The sequence below is a fragment of the Sinohyriopsis cumingii genome, chromosome 12 (assembly GCF_028554795.1).
Source record: "Sinohyriopsis cumingii isolate HCF-2022 chromosome 12, ASM2855479v2, whole genome shotgun sequence".
Lineage (NCBI taxonomy): Eukaryota > Metazoa > Mollusca > Bivalvia > Unionida > Unionidae > Sinohyriopsis > Sinohyriopsis cumingii.
This window is the reverse complement of record NC_142972.1, coordinates 10,664,767-10,683,641: the sequence shown is the minus strand read 5'-3', so window position 1 is coordinate 10,683,641 and position 18,875 is coordinate 10,664,767. Positions and strand designations below refer to the sequence as shown.

Below are 18,875 nucleotides of genomic sequence, written 5' to 3'. Positions count from 1 at the left end.
CATGCATTTAAGTCAGACAAAGTGCAGAACAATGTTGATCTGGTGTCATCAGTATGACATCCATTTGGTAAAATAGTAGAATAAAGATTGAGATAACCTTTATCAAAACCGTTAAACATAATTCAACTGAATTTGACAAAAGATAAATGCATAATGGCAAGAAAACCTTTCATATATTTGTACAAATAATGCAGTTCAGCTATTATATTTGGCTGATTTTACTAAAAATAGTAAATCCTTTAAATAACTTCTGGAAAACCATTTAACAGAATGAGACCAAACTTGATATAAAACATTGGCATAGAGACCCTTCAGTTTTGTATGATTAATGCCAGTATGCCATAGAAATGGCTACTGCAGATAAAAATAAAACTTTTAAGAATTTCTTTTCAAAAACATGTACACAGAATTTGACCAAAATTGACAGACAGCTCTGATATATGAATTCCTTTAATAAACCATGCAAATCATCAAACATTGACACACAAATCAATAATCCTTGTACTGTCAGCAAGCATCATTATAATCCACGTTTCTTGCCTAACTCCACTTGACTTTGAGGTAGATGTCAGTCAGCTGAGTGATCTTAAGCTGACTTGGGCCTCTTGTTTCAATCTTGTACCCAGGATATTCATGATCTGCTTCCTCGCTGTTTACTGTCATATGCCCATGTCGAGATCATGCCGCTATCATTATCAACATTATTATACTGCACCTACCATATTTTCTAGAGGTTCATTAATTTATGTTTGTCCAGCTGCCTCAAATTTAATTACTACTCTCTAACTTTTGAAGGAGTTATGCAGCTTTATGTTAAGTCAGATTCAGCTTTAAACTTTGGAAAATATTTTACTGAGTTATTGCCCCTGTTTGACTTAAACCTTTACCATGCAGTTTGATCCAAGCTTTCTTCAGTTGATTTTATTCTCATGGGGACATCCAGGTCATATATTGACATTTCTAGTTTTGTGTTAATAGATATTCTATAGAAGTTAGTACCAAATTGAGACCGAATGATCATAAATAGGTATTCCATGGAAGTTTGTACCCAAATTGAGACCGAATGATCATAAATAGGTATTCCATGGAAGTTTGTACCCAAATTGAGACTGAATGATCATAAATAGGTATTCCATGGAAGTTAGTACCCAAATTGAGACTGAATGATCATAAATAGGTATTCCCTGGAAGTTAGTACCCAGATTGAGACTGAATGAACATAAATAGGTATTCCCTGGAAGTTAGTACCCAAATTGAGACTGAATGATCATAAATAGGTATTCCATGGAAGTTTGTACCCAAATTGAGACTGAATGATCATAAATAGGTATTCCCTGGAAGTTAGTACCCAGATTGAGACTGAATGATCATAAATAGGTATTCCCTGGAAGTTAGTACCCAAATTGAGACTGAATGATCATAAATAGGTATTCCATGGAAGTTAGTACCCAAATTGAGACTGAATGATCATAAATAGGTATTCCATGGAAGTTAGTACCCAGGAGAGGTTTGTTTTGTAAACTAATTGGGTTACAATCTGAAATAAGGATTTTATTATTATTATTATTATTATTATTATTTATTGAATGCTTCTCTGTGTCGTGCAGGTCCTAGTTACCTTTGGAATGTTGATGAATGATGAACAGTTTAACATTCTGGTCTCCAAGTTAAATTTCCACAATGGCTACATGAAGTATTCCGACTTCATTGCCTCGTTTGATGAATCACAAAGTTACAGTCTTGGAGAGGAAATTCAACGAACTGGAAACCATCGAGTGAACCCCATCAGGGGAGATGAATATGGCATGACTGTAGAACAGGTTGAAGACAGGTTAAAAAGCAAATTGAGGGAAAATTTTGGGGTAAGTACACAAGTAAATGATAGCAACACAAGACTATTCGTTGTGGGGCTATGTGCTGTTCCTAATGTTTTTTAAAAGAATATTTTTATGACCAAAACTTAATTCCAATAAAACATTAAGTTATAATACATTTTAAATTCAAATCTGTGACAAAACTTTTAAATATCTTTAAAGTTCATGACTTGGCAAAACATTTAATAGGGTACAAAAACAAGTATGTTATTGATGTAGTGTTCAGTTGTTATTGATAGTTTTAAAACCTTAGGGAAAGCATATGTACTGTTTATCTTTTGTCACCAACATTAAATTTCATTTTCTCTGGTGACTAAGGTAGAAAATCTGAAAAGTTAAAGCTTTGTCAGTCTACAAAATTTTAAAAATTAATGAAAAGATTAAGTAAGCTGATCAAGTTTTTGTGTGTTAATTGTTGCCTGTGTTAATCGTTGCCTGTGTTAAGTGTTGCCTGTGTTAATTGTTGCCTGTGTTAATTGTTGCTGGTGTTAATTGTTGCCTGTGTTAAGTGTTGCCTGTGTTAATTGTTGCCTACAGAACGTAGCTAGATGAGCATCTAAATTTGTTTTGGTCTGATTCTTGTAAGTACCGGTAATGAGACTTGAGTTCTCCATGTTAACAAGTCATTTGCTTTCTTTTTTGTAAGCATTATTAGCTACTCTGTCATTTTGTGGTTGAGAGGTCTGTAGTGTCATTCTCTAACTGTATACTGTGAAGTCATTCTTGGGCATAACATATTGTGGTTTTGCAAGAAAGACATTTGTGTCAGTACTTAATTTTGAAATTCTGGATTGGGGATGAGATCCTGCTAATTTTCAGAAGGATCATTGGGTTTCTTTTGTCCTAAAGTTAGTGGTTTATAGAGACAGTGCTTAATGAAAATTAGCATCTCACAGAAAATGGTAAATTGACAGTTAGACTGTATTCCACAAAAGCATGAATTTGAATTATAACAATGAATCCTGATTGAAATTTAACAAATTCATGTGTCGTGCAGAGAATATGCTGTTCATATTTGTTTATTTTCATTTCAACATTTAATAATCAAGTTCAATTGAAAATTCATCTGGATTTTATTTATGCAAAAGAATAATAATTTTTGTACATGAAACTATTTATATTTCTGCACCACAAACGTATTCCTAAATTAATGAAATTTTATGTGGAAACTTAAAGATGGGATAAAGTAAGTTAAATGCAACTTTCATTAGTAGGTGTAATAAACATTCCATTTGTTTAAATGGGTGTAATAAACAGGTGTAATAAACATTCCATTTGTTTAAATGGGTGTAATAAACAGGTATAATAAACATGCCATTTGTTTAAATTGGGTGTAATAAACAGGTGTAATAAGCATTATATTTGTTTAAATGGGTGTAATAATCAGGTGTAATAAGCATGCTATTTGTTTAAATGAGTGTAATAAGCAGGTGTGATAAGCATACCAATTTATTTAAATGGGTTTGCATGATTTGATGATTCTGATTATAGTTGCCATTTGAAGTTATTTTTAGAGGGGATGATACATGTACAGTGGTGTCTAATTTTAAATCCCCTCTGTATGCTATGTCATGTATTGTCATGGATCCCATTAAACTTTGCAAAGCATTGCAATCGATCCCATTAAACTGTGGCAGGTATTTTCATAAATCCCATGAAACTGTGCCAGGTATTTTCATGGTTCCTATTAAACTGTGTCAGATATTGTCATGGGTCCCATTATAATGTACCAGGAATTGTCATGTATTAACTGTGCCAGGTATTGTCATGGATCTCATTAAACTGTGCCAGGTATTGTCATGGATCCCATGAAACTTGGCCAGGCATTATCATGGATCCCATGAAACTGTGCCAGGTATTGTCATGGATCTCATTAAACTGTGCCAGGTATTGTCATGGATCCCATGAAACTTGGCCAGGCATTATCATGGATCTCATTAAACTGTGCCAGGTATTGTCATGGATCCCATGAAACTTGGCCAGGCATTATCATGGATCTCATTAAACTGTGCCAGGTATTGTCATGGATCCCATGAAACTGTGCCAGGTATTGTCATGGATCTCATTAAACTGTGCCAGGTATTGTCATGGATCCCATGAAACTTGGCCAGGCATTATCATGGATCTCATTAAACTGTGCCAGGTATTGTCATGGATCCCATGAAACTTGGCCAGGCATTATCATGGATCTCATTAAACTGTGCCAGGTATTGTCATGGATCTCATTAAACTGTGCCAGGTATTGTCATGGATCCCATGAAACTGTGCCAGGTATTGTCATGGATCCCATGAAACTTGGCCAGGCATTATCATGGATCCCATGAAACTTGGCCAGGCATTATCATGGATCCCATGAAACTGTGCCAGGTATTGTCATGGATCTCATTAAACTGTTCCAAGCATTGTCATGGATCTGATGAAACTGTGCCAGGCATTGTCATGAATCCATGAAACTCTGTCAGATATTGTCATGGATCTCATAAAACTGTACCAGATATTATTATGGGTCCTATTAAACTGTGTCAGGTATTGTCATGGATCCCATGAAACTGTGCTGTTGTCATGGGTCCTATTAAAATGTGCCAGAAATCATCATGGATTCCATTTGTTAAGTATTATTACAGATCACATTAAGCTGTGCTAGGTGATGACATGGATCCCATTACACTGATATTTTGTTTTATTACTTTTCCTTTACCTGTTTCACTTAAATTTAGTTATTGATTAATGAGTGCCAATTATTTCTGATTTCATGTATCATCTGATGTTTTTTTTATATTTTATCACATAACACTAGAATTTGGAGATTTTTATACACAATTATGTCAGTCTTGTTGAAACATACACTTGTATAAAGTAGTCACAGTTAGAATATGGGTATTGTGCCATCACTGAATCTTGGTCTTTTAATTAATGCAGTTTATATTTTTAAAAATTTGACCCCATATTTGAAAGATTTTATATTTTTTACCTTTATCTTTTATTAATGTACATTTGACAGAATTTTAACATTTTTACATTTTATATTCTATCTTTTTGTACTTCATCTTTACATTTATTTAGAAAGGATTATCTTCCTAGTCATTTTTGTTATTCTTTACCTTTTATTTTTATGTTGTGTTACATAATGTTTACATTTATTTTGCATGGTTTATCATCCTAAATTACTTTATATTTAAGATTTTTGAAACTTTGCTTTTACTCAGCATCCTACAGCCTTGATTGTGCTGACATGCCATGAAACCCAAATATGTACATGTATCCATTATTTTCCTAATTTTTATTTCAGAATTTGAGAGCAGCATTTTACAAATTTGATGAAAATCACACGGGAGCATTAAGAAAGGAAAATTTCCGGCGATTACTTGACACGTTTATGTGTGTTATGTCAGATGAAGAATTTGAAAAACTGTGTGCAAAACATGGAATATCAAAGAAAACTAGAATTACCTATCCTGAGTTCTTGGAGAGATTTGAAATACGAGATACAGCAGAGGGACATAAATGGTTAAAATCTGTACATAGGTAAATATCATTAAAATCTGTACGCAGGTGAATGTCATTAAAATCTGTACACTGGTGAATATTGTGAAGCTCTGTACACTAGTCAATATTGTTAAAATCTGTACACCAGTGAATATCATTTAAATCTGTACACAGTGAATATTGTTAAAATATGTACACAGGTGAATATCTCATATTATTTGGTATATACTATGATATGAATTTGAGCAAAGCATTGCCATAAATTGTTATTTAGATTCAGGTCCTCACTAGATCATATGTTGCATGCCACATTCATGTGACTAAATCAAATGTTAGTAAAGAGAAGTATGATCTTTTTAAAATTTTCCATGATTATTTTTTAACCAACAAAGCATGTCATTTTCATAACATTTTGCTCATGTATATCATAATGAACATTGTGGTGCTTATAATGGAAGAAAATGTTCAGAGCTTAGTACTTGTAAATGTGATATTAACTTGGTGTCATGAACATTATGTGCCTCATACAGTTGTGTTTATATTAATATTGTTCCCTTATTCTTTGTCAGATACAATATGGCACAACCAACACCTACAATGTCAGCTGAGCAGGCCATAGCATTATTGAAATTAAAAGCACATAGAAATTTCAGAGATATAGCCCAGGTAAAGTGTTATAAGTGGTAACTACAAATTTCATGTTTTTACAATACAAATAATTGTTTTAGCTTCATAAGAAAATGCTTTGGTTTTTAATTGTATGTAGAATTACCTTTTCTGTTCAATAAAGTCAGCATATATTTTGTTCTTGATGGAAAAGTCCAATTCACTGTTGGCATGAAAAGTCAAATATTTTCAGCTAAACACTGGGATCATGTTTATTAGGTTATGCTTAGTATAGGATGAGATATTAGTGTTGATTACAAAGTAGATTCATGGGAAAGTGTCCTTCCATGTGTTTTCATAATAGCATTATACATAGACATCACATAAACCATGTGCTTTTATAATAGTATTGTACATAGGCATCACATAAACCATGTGCCTTTATAATAGTATTATACATAGACATCACATAAACCATGTGCCTTTATAATAGTATTATACATAGACATCACATAAACCATGTGTTTTCATAATAGTATTATACATAGACATCACATAAACCATGTGTCTTTATAATAGTATTATACATAGACATAACATAAACCACGTGTCTTTATAATAGTATTATACATAGACATCACATAAACCATGTGTTTTCATAATAGTATTATACAAAGACATCACATAAACCATGTGTTTTCATAATAGTATTATACAAAGACATCACATAAACCATGTGTCTTTATCATAGTATTATACATAGACATCACATAAACCATGTGTCTTTATAATAGTATTATACATAGACATCACATAAAGCAGCAGGGGGGGCGAATCGGACATTTTGTCCAAACGTCATTTGGCTTAATTAGTACTTTCTGCACTCAGCGGATCCGGTGTCGTCAGCGCCTGGTAAAAAAAAAACGACGTCGTCGTCGTTGTCATCGTCGAGGGGCCAAATCGACAATTGTCCGGACGTCATTTGGTTTAATTAATACCTTCTGCGCGCCGATCCCCAGCGTCGTCAGCGTCCGGTAAACACAGCGACGACCGCGTCGATGTCATCGCCCCCCCTGCTGCTAAGAGGCTATTTACAATTTAACCAAATATTTGGTCAAGTCCGATACGATATCGTGTACGAGGGTCATGTAAATTTATCGTTACAAATCCATGTGGGGTCGACTGAGCATGACTAAAAAAGTTTCGAAAAACGTTAAAGTCCATGTCACCGCCGCACCATGTCTGCCAAATATTTCGTAGCGTGTGTGTATCAACGCCGTTGAATACAGCAAGAATATTACAGTTATCTCTGATTACTTTTGGAATCTGAGTGTATCGTTGAGTGACATATATCACGTCAGTGTTTTTATGCCTGCCTCTGGAAAATATCCTAGCTGGGTTTTTTTGATTGTCTAACATAACATCATCGTACACGACTAGATTGTTAACGTCGCCATCAATATCATCGATACCCGGTGCATCATTGATATCCGTAATAAACTCAATAACATTTTTTTTAGCGATCGCTGATGCATTCTCGTTGAAATCTTTCAACACCTCGTAGCATCGTTGATCATCTACGCTAGGAGCAACCAAATACAACTTATCCCACTTCATCCATCTCATTATTAAATTGAGTAACAATTGCGTCTTGCCGGATCCAGATGGTCCGATGATAATCATCCGGATCGAGTTTGGTAACGCTGCAACATGCTTAACTGGTTCTCTTGTTTTAGTCGCTGAAAAGTCAATTATATTCATGTCTCTATACATAAATTATGGATCTATATTGTGTAAAGTGTAGAGTGCGTACTGGCACAAATGATATGACAACCGTTACAACAAGAAATAACAGATCGGCGCTTACTGGCAAGTGTGTACAATGCGGTACAAAGAAATTTAGATTTATTTCTATTAAACCCGGAGATGTTTTAAAAAAAAGCGAGGAGGTGATATTGCAGCCAAGTTATCAAAACTCCCCGGAACCCCGTGGGCAAAGTATCCAGGAGAAAAACACCTCCCAGGATATAGCTACTGTGGCCCCGGAACACGATTAGATATCAGACTCGATGATCAAAATCAGCCCAAACCCGGTGAGTATCCAATAAACGCTATCGATAAGGCGTGTCATGCTCATGATGTTGCTTACAAAAGTAGCGATCTGCAACAGCATCATATCGCGGACGTAAAATTAATTCACGCATTAAATGCTATTCCTGATAAATCCTTCAAGGAAAAATTGGCCTCATGGTTGGTAAAATCGGCTATGAAAGGTAAATTAATGATTGGCGCTGGTAATTAATAACAATATGGAATCCATCTATTATTCTCCGAGAGGATACTGGAAGGGGAAGGCCGCAATTGGTAAGCTTGCAAGCGCTGCAAAAGTAACAAAGGCCACTGCGGCTAATTGGTTATCCAAACAGGCTATATGGCAAATCTATCTACCACCGCCTAAACAAATCAACTTCTCGCGCTTTGATGTCAGCGTACCTAATGAAGTTCATCAGGCTGATATACTATTTCTACCGCATGACAACGGTTACAAATACGCGCTAACTGTAGTTGATGTTGCGAGTCGATACAAACAAGCGGAGCCGTTAAAAACAAAGTCAGCAACTGAAGTAGCCGATGCGTTTGAAAGAATTTATCGAAGAGGTCCTCTGCGCTGGCCAAATCTATTACAAGTTGATCCTGGTAGTGAATTTCGCGGCGCTGTTTTATCAACGCTGAAACATCATAGCGTCGCGGTACGACGAGGTCATACTGCGCTACATCGTGATCAGGCAATTGTTGAACGATTCAATCGGACTGTTGCTGAACGGTTATTTGAATATCAATACGCGAAGGAATTCATCCAAGAAAAACGATCTCGTGAATGGGTCAAAAGGTTGCCAGGCGTAATTGCAGCGTTAAATAACGAGATTACCCGAGCAATCAACATGAAGCCCAGCGACGCGATTAAATACGAGTATATACCCGGAAGATCAAAAATAGATAGCGTTTCCAAGCCGATTCTCGGCGATGTCACTGTTAGATATCTGTATGAACCAGGAGAGCTTGAAGGCGGTAAAAAAAGAGCTACTGATCCTATCTGGAGTGTTACCACACATAACATATCAACGATAACACGATCAACTGGTAGACCACCGATCTATAGACTGGATCCAACTGCCCCACAGCGGGGGTTTACACGCGAGCAACTACAAGTGATACCTGACGATACTCAATTACCCCCGCGTGGTCTTAACTAGCGCCGTTGCGTCTATTACACTCAAGACATGTCAACCTCACATTGTTTTTGACATGACCGAGACTGTTATCGATCCTATCCACGGTAAATTGGCGAGCGTCTTTATCCGAATAACGCCAACTCATTATACAATTGCAACTCGCGCAGTGATTATTCTGTTGTTGTCGTAGCGAGATTATTAATTCGGCATCAATATCAAAATGCCGCTGTTTTTTTTTATCCTGTTGGCGGTAACCCGAGAGTTTTCTATCAATGACGCTTGCATCGATGATGTCGTTGGTGACTTCGTCGGTGACTCCGTCAACAACAATTCTTCGAAGCTGATTCATTCTCCGTACTCGGGACACCGCAAGATAGACTAGATTGGACCATTCGATGCGATTATCAACCATCCAAACAATTGTATCCGTGATAGTCAGTCCCTGCGAGGAATGTATTGTTGTTGCGTATCCTAGCGTCCACGGGGATTTATCAGCACGTAGCGCGTCCTCAACGACGCTGATATCAACGAGCACAATATCATTCAGCACGAGAATTTGTTTTTCTGTCCGGCCTGGAATTTCAACTTCAATGTTCTGCCGCCGTGTGTCCGCGGGTCTATAACATAACGGCACTGGACGCGTTGGAAACTTTTCCTTATGCAACATAAACAACTTCCGCTGAAGTGTGTCTCTGACTATCTTTCTACTCGCTACAATCAAATCGTTTGGTCTCCATGTTTCCCAGAATTCATTCAACGGCGTTTCCGGAATCACCTCGCGGATTATTTCACATTGAATTCTATCCGGCTGTAATCTGATTAATTTTTTAACCTCGCGCAGTTGTTCATCAAGTGCCCGGTAATCAGTATCGGTTTCTTCATAATAGTCCACAAAACCCTTTAACCAATCATGTGGACCCCCGCCGACAAATGGTGGTGGTTGGCCATGGTCGCCACACATGACCACCGCTGTATTCGCGCGCAGCAACCACTCAAGAAACATTTGTAAAGTATCTAACGAAACAGTACATATCTCATCCCAGATGATAATGTCGGGAATAAATTTTTCACCCATTCGATCAGGAGTCCACTCACCGCCGCTGTATCGAAAAAAGCTGTGATAAGTAACGGCGTCAACATTTCGTTGTTTTATCTCTCGCGCTAGTCTATGGGTCGGTGTAAGCACGATTATACTTGTCCGCGTTTGAAATAATTCAATTGCCCGAGTCGTCTTTCCTGACCCGCCACAGCCGCTTAAATAAACCGTCTTGTGTCTACAAATTGGATCAGAACACGATGGTGCATTAGACCATTCTGACAATTTATCACCGCGTAAGTAGTTGTTCTCAACGGTGACATCTGCTGACGGGGAATAATCGCGTCGTATTTCATTTTTAATTCTCCATGTACCCCAACTCTCGTCCGGACTAGTAAACTCGGCTACGTTTCCCTTATACGCTACGTCAATATAAAACGAATCAACGGCTACTCTAACCGCGGTGTCGGGAAATCTATTTATCATCGAGAATAAATTGATAGCGGCATAACCCAGCATAGACGCCCTCAAATGTGGATACGCCGGGCTGTCTCCGTCGCTGTAGGTAACAACTGTACCCAACCTTGTTCCATTGGACAAGAAAGCTGTTTTGCAGTTCACGTATCTATTTTTTGCCACTGTGTCCTTGATTACGAAATCATATTCTGCGTCATCTATAATCAGCCGTGAGCAATATCGTTTGTAGTCGTGGTTTTTTCCACCTTGTGTGAACTTACCAATTATTCTTCTACCGAGATCTTTTACCTCGCGGTTTCGTTGGTTAAATATCCTCCTGGACCATTCGATGATATATTCCTCGTCGGCATCAATGTTTTTTCTGGACTCGTCAATTATGCTATCTAGACGCTCCGGTTCTGGTAACCAGACTTCAGTCTGCGCCCGGTATGATATAATCGCGTCACTGACAATCAACGAAACTAGCATGCTACAATCAATCATATACCGTAGCAGCGCTATTGGCAGCCACTTCTTTTCAGCCATGTGTCTACCGATCCAAATATAGCAACAGCGATGGAGTCCTGCCGCGAATTCAAATGATACTATGCGAGCGAATCCGGTTAAATCAAAATCAGGCAGTGGTCCATTAATAGCAACACGAGTCATTTCATGACTGGGGTGTCCAAATCGTCTAAAGTACTCAGCGGCGGATCCATACCCGAGAAAACTCGCTGGATAACAGGCAACCATATCAACCGAGATCATAGCGTCGCGGTTGTATTCAGTGTTCCATAGTCCACCGTGATAGTATTCCAAACAACTGGATTGTACATCCGGTAGAAATTCCCTGCGCGTTGGTCTCCACGCATTTTTCCTTGCTGCAACATGAGCTACAACCGATGGAATCGTAAAACAATTTGTTAGCAGTTGTTCATCATGCTCCTCAAATTCTATGGCGGTTTTTTTCATCCTGTTGTGAAACGCTTCAGTACGATATAATTCGCCGTTTGGTCTTACAAACTGATCAAAGGTATCCATGTCGTTTTCAGCGCTGCGAAGTAACCACACTGATACAGGGTCGTTTTTACACAAGTAGGCAATAGCATCAAATAGTTTCCTCTCCGCGAGAAACCCGTTCTCTTCCAGGAATTCTTCGGGTATATACTTTACTGTTCTATCCCGTGGAAATATTGTGATCGCGGGCGTCCATGCGTGTTCGTTATGATCAATAATTTTGATTGGGGCTCCCTTTGATTTATACTTCGATTCGTATAATACTTCACCGGTTATCGTTGTAACGGTTATTGGAAATCTCAGCGATGTTTCTAATCTCGCTATGTCGCTGATGGTTGCTCCACGCTCTTTTACGGTTAGTTCCCACTGGTTGATTTTGCTACGTCGTAAATCAGTCAATTTGTTTCCTCGACATGCATTTGTAAAATGCTCTATTACTCGTTCTGCTACACAATTTATCCCCGTTGACTGTTTCATTGGTTTCAGTTTTCCGATATCAGGTTTCTTATTTAACGGGTATATTCCATAAACAACTGCTGTTTCAGGATACGCTCGTTCATAGTATGGTCTGTCAATTCCGGTTAACAGCCCCGGCTTGGAGTCGCGGCTAACAATGACTGTTTTCTTATCGCTGAGAACTGGTTCAAATTTATCACGTATGATCCAATCGCCTGATTCCACCCGGACAATGAATTTTACTCTGAAGAAATACCTTTTACCGTCAAGTTGTGATATTATCATTGCTGCGCGGTTGTCGTTCATGGTAGCATCAACAACACCATCAATTCGAAATGTTGACCAACTATGAGATGCACCATCACGCTTGAATTCATTGATACAATCGCGTATTTTACTCAACAGGGTTTTATCGTTTATTAACGCTTTTGATGTGTCCTTGAGGACTCTATCGAGATTGAACTTAATATTTTTCCAGGGTTTAATTGCTGCTAATCTCTCGAACTCATCCATATAATTAAAACAAGTATTTAAATGAAAGAATATAGTATAATGAATCACTGCAAATGGTTGATGATTGGGTCGACAACCCCGTGTAATAAATCATGTAGAGGTGAATTCTGCGGGTACCATTTACAAAGCGTTCGTAATGGTTCTCTTGGCCCCCTCCCGTGCTTGGTTTGCCACGTCGGTGTAAGAGGAAAATCGCAGTTGTGTATCAATTGTGGCGGAAAGCGATACAGGGAACTAAAACGCTATTATGACAAACGAATAAAAAACGCCGTCATTGACCCCACCGCTGACTTCGTCATCAAAACCCCCCAAGACTACGTTGAAAGATTCATAATTAAACCAAATAATAAATTAGACAAGTAGTATTATTATACAAATGGACCAAGAATTTCAGCCGCATCCTGTGCTCGTTAATTACGAGGCATCCCGCAACGGCGTTGTTAGAAATCGTAGACTGAAGAAGCCGATTGGTACCGTAAATAATCAGGGATACTTGCAATTTACTGCAGGAGGAAAAAACTATTATGTTCACAGGATTGTATTTGAAGCATTCAACGGATTAATCGAAAATGGGCTTGTGATTGATCATATTAATAATAATAAGACTGATAATTCTCTTATAAACTTGCAAGCTATCTCGCAAAGTCAGAATACCAAAAAAGGTCAAACTGGTAAGTTTTCAAAGAAAGCAAAACCCGTAAAGTCATTTGATACAACAACTCACGAGGAAAAAATATTTCAGTCGATGAATGAGGCAGGAAAATATTTTGACATTTATATCGCCTCAATACGATTTGTTGCAGAAGGAATACAGAATTCAGCGATCTCAAAAAAGACGAGTCACAGAATTCGATTTTCATATATAACAGAAATCAGCGAGTGACAAGGTCACCGTGACGAAGTCACCGGCGCCTATGGCGCTGACGAGGTCACGTCTAACGAATTATTAAACACCTTCGGAATTGATACACGGGTTTTCATTTTTTTTTATTTAAAAACAAGATGTTTTATAAGAATAATGAATATCGAAGACATCAATAATATATTAACTGAGATTTCAAAATTAAAAAATCAAGGAATTGAATTATCTGATGGTCTCGACAGTGAAAAAATATTATCCGATTATGAGATTATTAACGAACAGTCGAAACGGGGGCGTTTTACCCTGGCCCGCGAGTATTTTTTTATAAAACGATTACAACATACGATTAATGAGAACCTGTACCACAATGACGCAAATGCATTCATTGGACTATTTACTGCCGTTGAAACAATACGAAAAAAACTCGGACGTGTTTATGAACGACGCCGGGAGATTTCTAGTAAGATCAAAAACATTAGAAGGATTATAGACGAAAACTCCGTGGAGCCCCCGATGGTACACTCGGCGGAAAATTAGAAAATTGCGGATCAATTTACAATAATGGTAGGTGAATCACTTACTACTCGGCTAGCCAGAGAGCGGCTAGCAGCGCTTAAAAAGTTCATACCGTTACGAGACAGAGTGAGAGAGAAACTTCAAACGCGACAACAAATGCAAACCGATTTTACTGTTGGAAGCGAACAACTCTTTGCCCCGGTAACTAAAGCGACTAAGGATGTTACAGAACGAGCAATATACGGGGATATTCCTAAGGAGGGCGAACGGAAAGAGGCGCCTCTTCTTCCTGTACTTGAAAAGATAGCAGCAGAGACAGAACAAACACAGCAACGGATAAAACAACTTTCCAGTGATATAAAAACCCAACGAGAGTATGAACGATTAGCTGATATTGATGATTCTGAACAGGGTGATGTTGGTGAACTTCAAAAAATTTCCACTCAAAAAGGAGTCCCCTTTATAGATAAACTCACTGAAGAGGCTATAGCACAAATAAAACGACCTCAATTACTGAAATCCGACGATTATAGGGTTTTTGGTAATTTTGCCGCTCAAAGCTATCATTCAAGAAAAGACTTTTTAAAAGACGAGTATAAAAACAGTAATATAAAACGAGATGACTGGGTTAATTGGTTGTATAAAACGAATAAAGAGATTGATCGCTTGGATACAAAAGAATTGAGATATAAAGAATTTAAAAAAGGAATTGATGATTATGATATACTACAACAGCAAAAAGAAGAAGTCCGAGAAAAACGTCAAAAAAAAGCTGGTTCTAAAAAAACAAGCGGAGAGGGGTATCCAAGTGGTAGTGGTCTAGTTGAAAACGCTAGTGTTACCTGTCCTGGTAGTGTTCTCAGTGATATATCACGGCTAGAGGTATTAATTGGAGGAAAACGAGCCGGAAATAACTCTACGGAAATAATCAATGAGGCCGCTGATATTTGCAAGCGTTTATTTGCAGGCGGTATTATGGACATTAATGCATATCGAACGCTCATAGACGAACTCGTGGATGATTAATTGGAAAACTGGTGTTTTTAATAAGGATGATCATACACTACAACCATGATAAACCAGTACTCGTCTACGTGGTAAACTCGCGATTGCCTGTTTACCGCGCGTACTATGGAGATGGTCTCGGTAGCACCATTGCGGGGTTATTTACAAGAATGGCTCCAAAAGTAGCGCCGTTAGCCAAACAATTAGGAATGAAGGCTATTGATGTTATTCGTGATAAGGGTATTAGTGCCATTGGAGATGTTGCCGGAAGGGCGTTTTCTGCCGCACGAGACAAACTAATGTCGTTGGTGAAATCCAAGAGATTTTCAAGAAAAAAACAGAAACCACCGGTAATGCCATCAACGACAGTGATGCCTGCAAATGTCAGTAAAGTAATAAATAAAGCCGTGGAAGAAAAACTAGAGTCGTTGGCGGCTGAGTCATCCACTAACGCGCTCATGAACGCGATAGCGGGAAGTGGTCTACGACGAAAAAATCGCAATTGAAAATATCAACATGATAAATAATAGAAATGTTTGCGCGAACCGCTGATCCCGCGTTTGATATGGATGCCCCAGTGCGCAGGGATGATTCCGTCCGTGATTATCAATATTATTCTTATTATGCAACGCAACCGAATCTACGATCGCGAATTGAACTTCAAGTCCAAGATACCAGTAGATACTTTCTGCCATGTGAAGCGTTTATCGAAATTGAGGGGGAACTCGTGACAAATGCTGCCGATAATGCACCATACGACAACAACCCGGCTATCCGAGTTGGTTTTGTCAACAACGGCGTAATGGCGTTATTTGAGAGCGCAAAATATCTCATTGACGGGCGAGAAATTGAATCAATAGAACGCGATGTTGATGTTGCAACGACGATAATCGGGCTAGCGAGATACTCAGATGATTATACAAGGTCGGCTGGTCCGTCTATGATGTTTGCGAAGGATACTACCGATAACGCTGAACACAATCAGTTTTCTAGGGTAAAGGCAACACATGCCACCGCGGTTGATCCAGCACCGGCCGGGTATGTAAGACCAGCTGGGAGCTTCGATGTCATAAATGTTATTACTAATTACAATCTAGGGTTTGCAACACGAGTAGGGATGTTGCAAGGACAACGCCGACAGTTTTCATGCGCGATTCCACTGCATCATATATTCGGATTCTGCAGAAACGTCAGAAAAGTCATCTATGGGGCTAAGCATACAGTAGTACTCGTGCGAAAGGGCAATGATAATGATGCAATCTGGCATGATGCTGGTGTTGCCGACGGTAAGGTCAATATAAAGAATATAGTATTGTGGATGCCAGTAATGACCCCATCAATCACCGCAGAACAGCGATTACTCTCATTCATGGAGACAGGTGGTAAATCACTGTTGAGTTGGCTCACAGTAACCACTGATGCTAAAGAGGATAATATGGATGGTATATTTACATGGCACCTGGCATCCAAACAGGGTGTTTCAGCCCCGCGTCATATATTTGTAGCGCTACAGAATAAGGCGCGATTAGGCTCCCAAGAACGCAGCCATATGATATTTGATCAAATCGGTGTCAATGAGGTCTCGTTGAGAATAAACGGACAGCAGGAACCATCCGAGGATATACAACTCAATTACGGTGACAACCATATCGCACGTGTGTATCATCGATTGCTGTCATATATGGGTCGTGATCAAAACGTCGACACTGGTTTGCAAATATCACAACTTGATTTTAAAAACTTGTATCCGATTTATTATTTTTCGTTGGAACATCTCGATTTAACGAGACAATCCGTCGTTGATATACACTTCCGAGCTCGTGTGCAACGTCCTGGTGGTATTGCCGAATATAGAGCGGTTGCTGTCATTCTCAGCGATAAATCAATGCTGCTAGAAGGTGTTGGTGGACGAATGAGAATCATTGATGCACCAGTGGAAAACATGTAATTGAAAGCACAAACGCGTTTACAATAAATGTCGTATAGTGTCGTCAGTGTAGAGTTGACTGATGGTCAAGTCAAGAAATTACGATCAAAGTCGGCTAAACAATGCGGAACCACAATAACGCTGAAGCCGTCGCAGATGGCGGGTGGTAATCATAAGATATCGTTGACGGCGCGTCAAATAAAACATTTCAATAATGCGATGAAGAATAAAAAGGGTGTTCAAATAGATTTCTCGGCCGCAGCGATCAAAGACATGGAAAAGACCGGTGGGATATTTCCGTTGTTAGCCGCGATTCCGGCATTGATTGCCGCGGCGGCCCCAGCAGTGGCTAAGGCGGCTGCGTTAGGGGCCGTTGGTACCGCGGCGGGGATGGCATTGAAGAAGGCAACCGGGAAAGGCTATAAAAAAAAACGACCCGTGGCCGGAAAGGGTCTAAGACTACCGGGAACCCCGTATTCATGGTACTCGGGAAAGGGTCTAAGACTACCGGGAACCGTTTATTAACTCGGGAGTCAATGACTCCTGAGTCTATGACTCCTGAGTCTATGACTCCCATGTCTAATTTTGATTTAATAGACGCCGCAAACGCGTTAGCGATAAAAAACTTCAGAGGTGTTTTTATGAGGGATCAATTACCGGCGGCCCCAAGGAATATTGAAACCGGCATAATTAACCTCGATGGGTCCTCCGGAGCGGGAACTCATTGGGTTGCATACGCGATTGATCCGCGTGCAATCGTCTATTTTGATTCATACGGGTTAGCCCCGCCGAAAGAGTTCATGCGGTATGTCCGGGCGTGTTCAGCCCCGGTTTTTTATTCCACGCTGCCAACACAGCAGTTAAGTGACCCACCGATATGTGGCCGTGAGGTATTGAACGTACTTGCGGCGATTTCATCATCGCGAAAACCACCTCATATGGTTGTAAACGAATACACTAGTGGGGTCGTAGAGGCCCGGCGGGTTAATTAGAAACACCGTTTTTTTTTACAATAACGATGATTGATATTTGGGGGCGACCGGTTTCGGCGCTGAAAGAATCCACGGAAACGCTCGCCACCGATGACATAAAAAAACTAATCGAGGATGAAATCGCTGATACGTTGAATTTAACCAGTGTTGACCCAGGCGAAATAGTTGTATTTCAAGACCGCCAGGGCAAATTGAAATCCGGTAATGTGTCGCTGAATGACGTTTTAACACGACAGCGTGACGCCGCCGAGGGCACTATCGCGCTGTATACCGGCGACGGACGACTCAAACCGGGTGAACATATATCGGCGGTAACATTAGTCAAAGACGGTTTTATAAGGTTGGATAGATCGGTGACCGAACTTGACGCGCAGGTGAAAAAATCTGCCACCGAGGTGAAAAAATCTATCACCGATATACAACTCACTACCGCTAGTTTTTTCGGGACCCCGACGGTAACCGAACCGAATCTTGCGGGGATAAAAACTACTATTTCGGAGTTTACAACGCTGTCGGGCCAATTTATCTCGTTACGGAAAAATGTTAACAGGATCGATGACAACTTTGATAAATTCTTTGGTAAAAAAAATACCAAGCTGGATGAGATTACAACAACTATAAATGATATCACTGCGTATGGACAGGAAATAGTAACGCTCAAAACTGATGTTGCAACGAACAAAGGGAGTGTAGACGCGCATGAACGGGAAATAGAAATAATTGGCGCTAATGTTGCAACGATCATAAATAATGTAGACTCGCATGGACGGAAAATAGAAACAATCAAAACTGATGTTACAACGATCATAAATAATATGGACACGCATACACAAGAAATAGGAATAATCAAAACTGATATTGAAGCGAACAAAAAGAGTGTAGACGCGCATACACAG

At 39.2% G+C, this 18,875-nt stretch overlaps 1 protein-coding gene across 3 annotated transcripts in view; it reads left to right on the top strand.

Annotated features, from left to right (window-relative positions):
- Positions 1–18,875, top strand: part of LOC149785999 (EF-hand calcium-binding domain-containing protein 6-like) — a 172,160-nt gene that overhangs the window by 98,252 nt on the left and 55,033 nt on the right. For all 3 annotated transcript variants that reach the window (XM_089976282.1, XM_089976281.1, XM_089976280.1), the window contains 3 exons: positions 1,608–1,862; positions 5,164–5,399; positions 5,930–6,026. In XM_089976282.1, the coding sequence (XP_089832408.1) occupies positions 1,608–1,862; positions 5,164–5,399; positions 5,930–6,026 (588 nt within the window). The remainder of the gene's footprint in view (positions 1–1,607; positions 1,863–5,163; positions 5,400–5,929; positions 6,027–18,875) is intronic.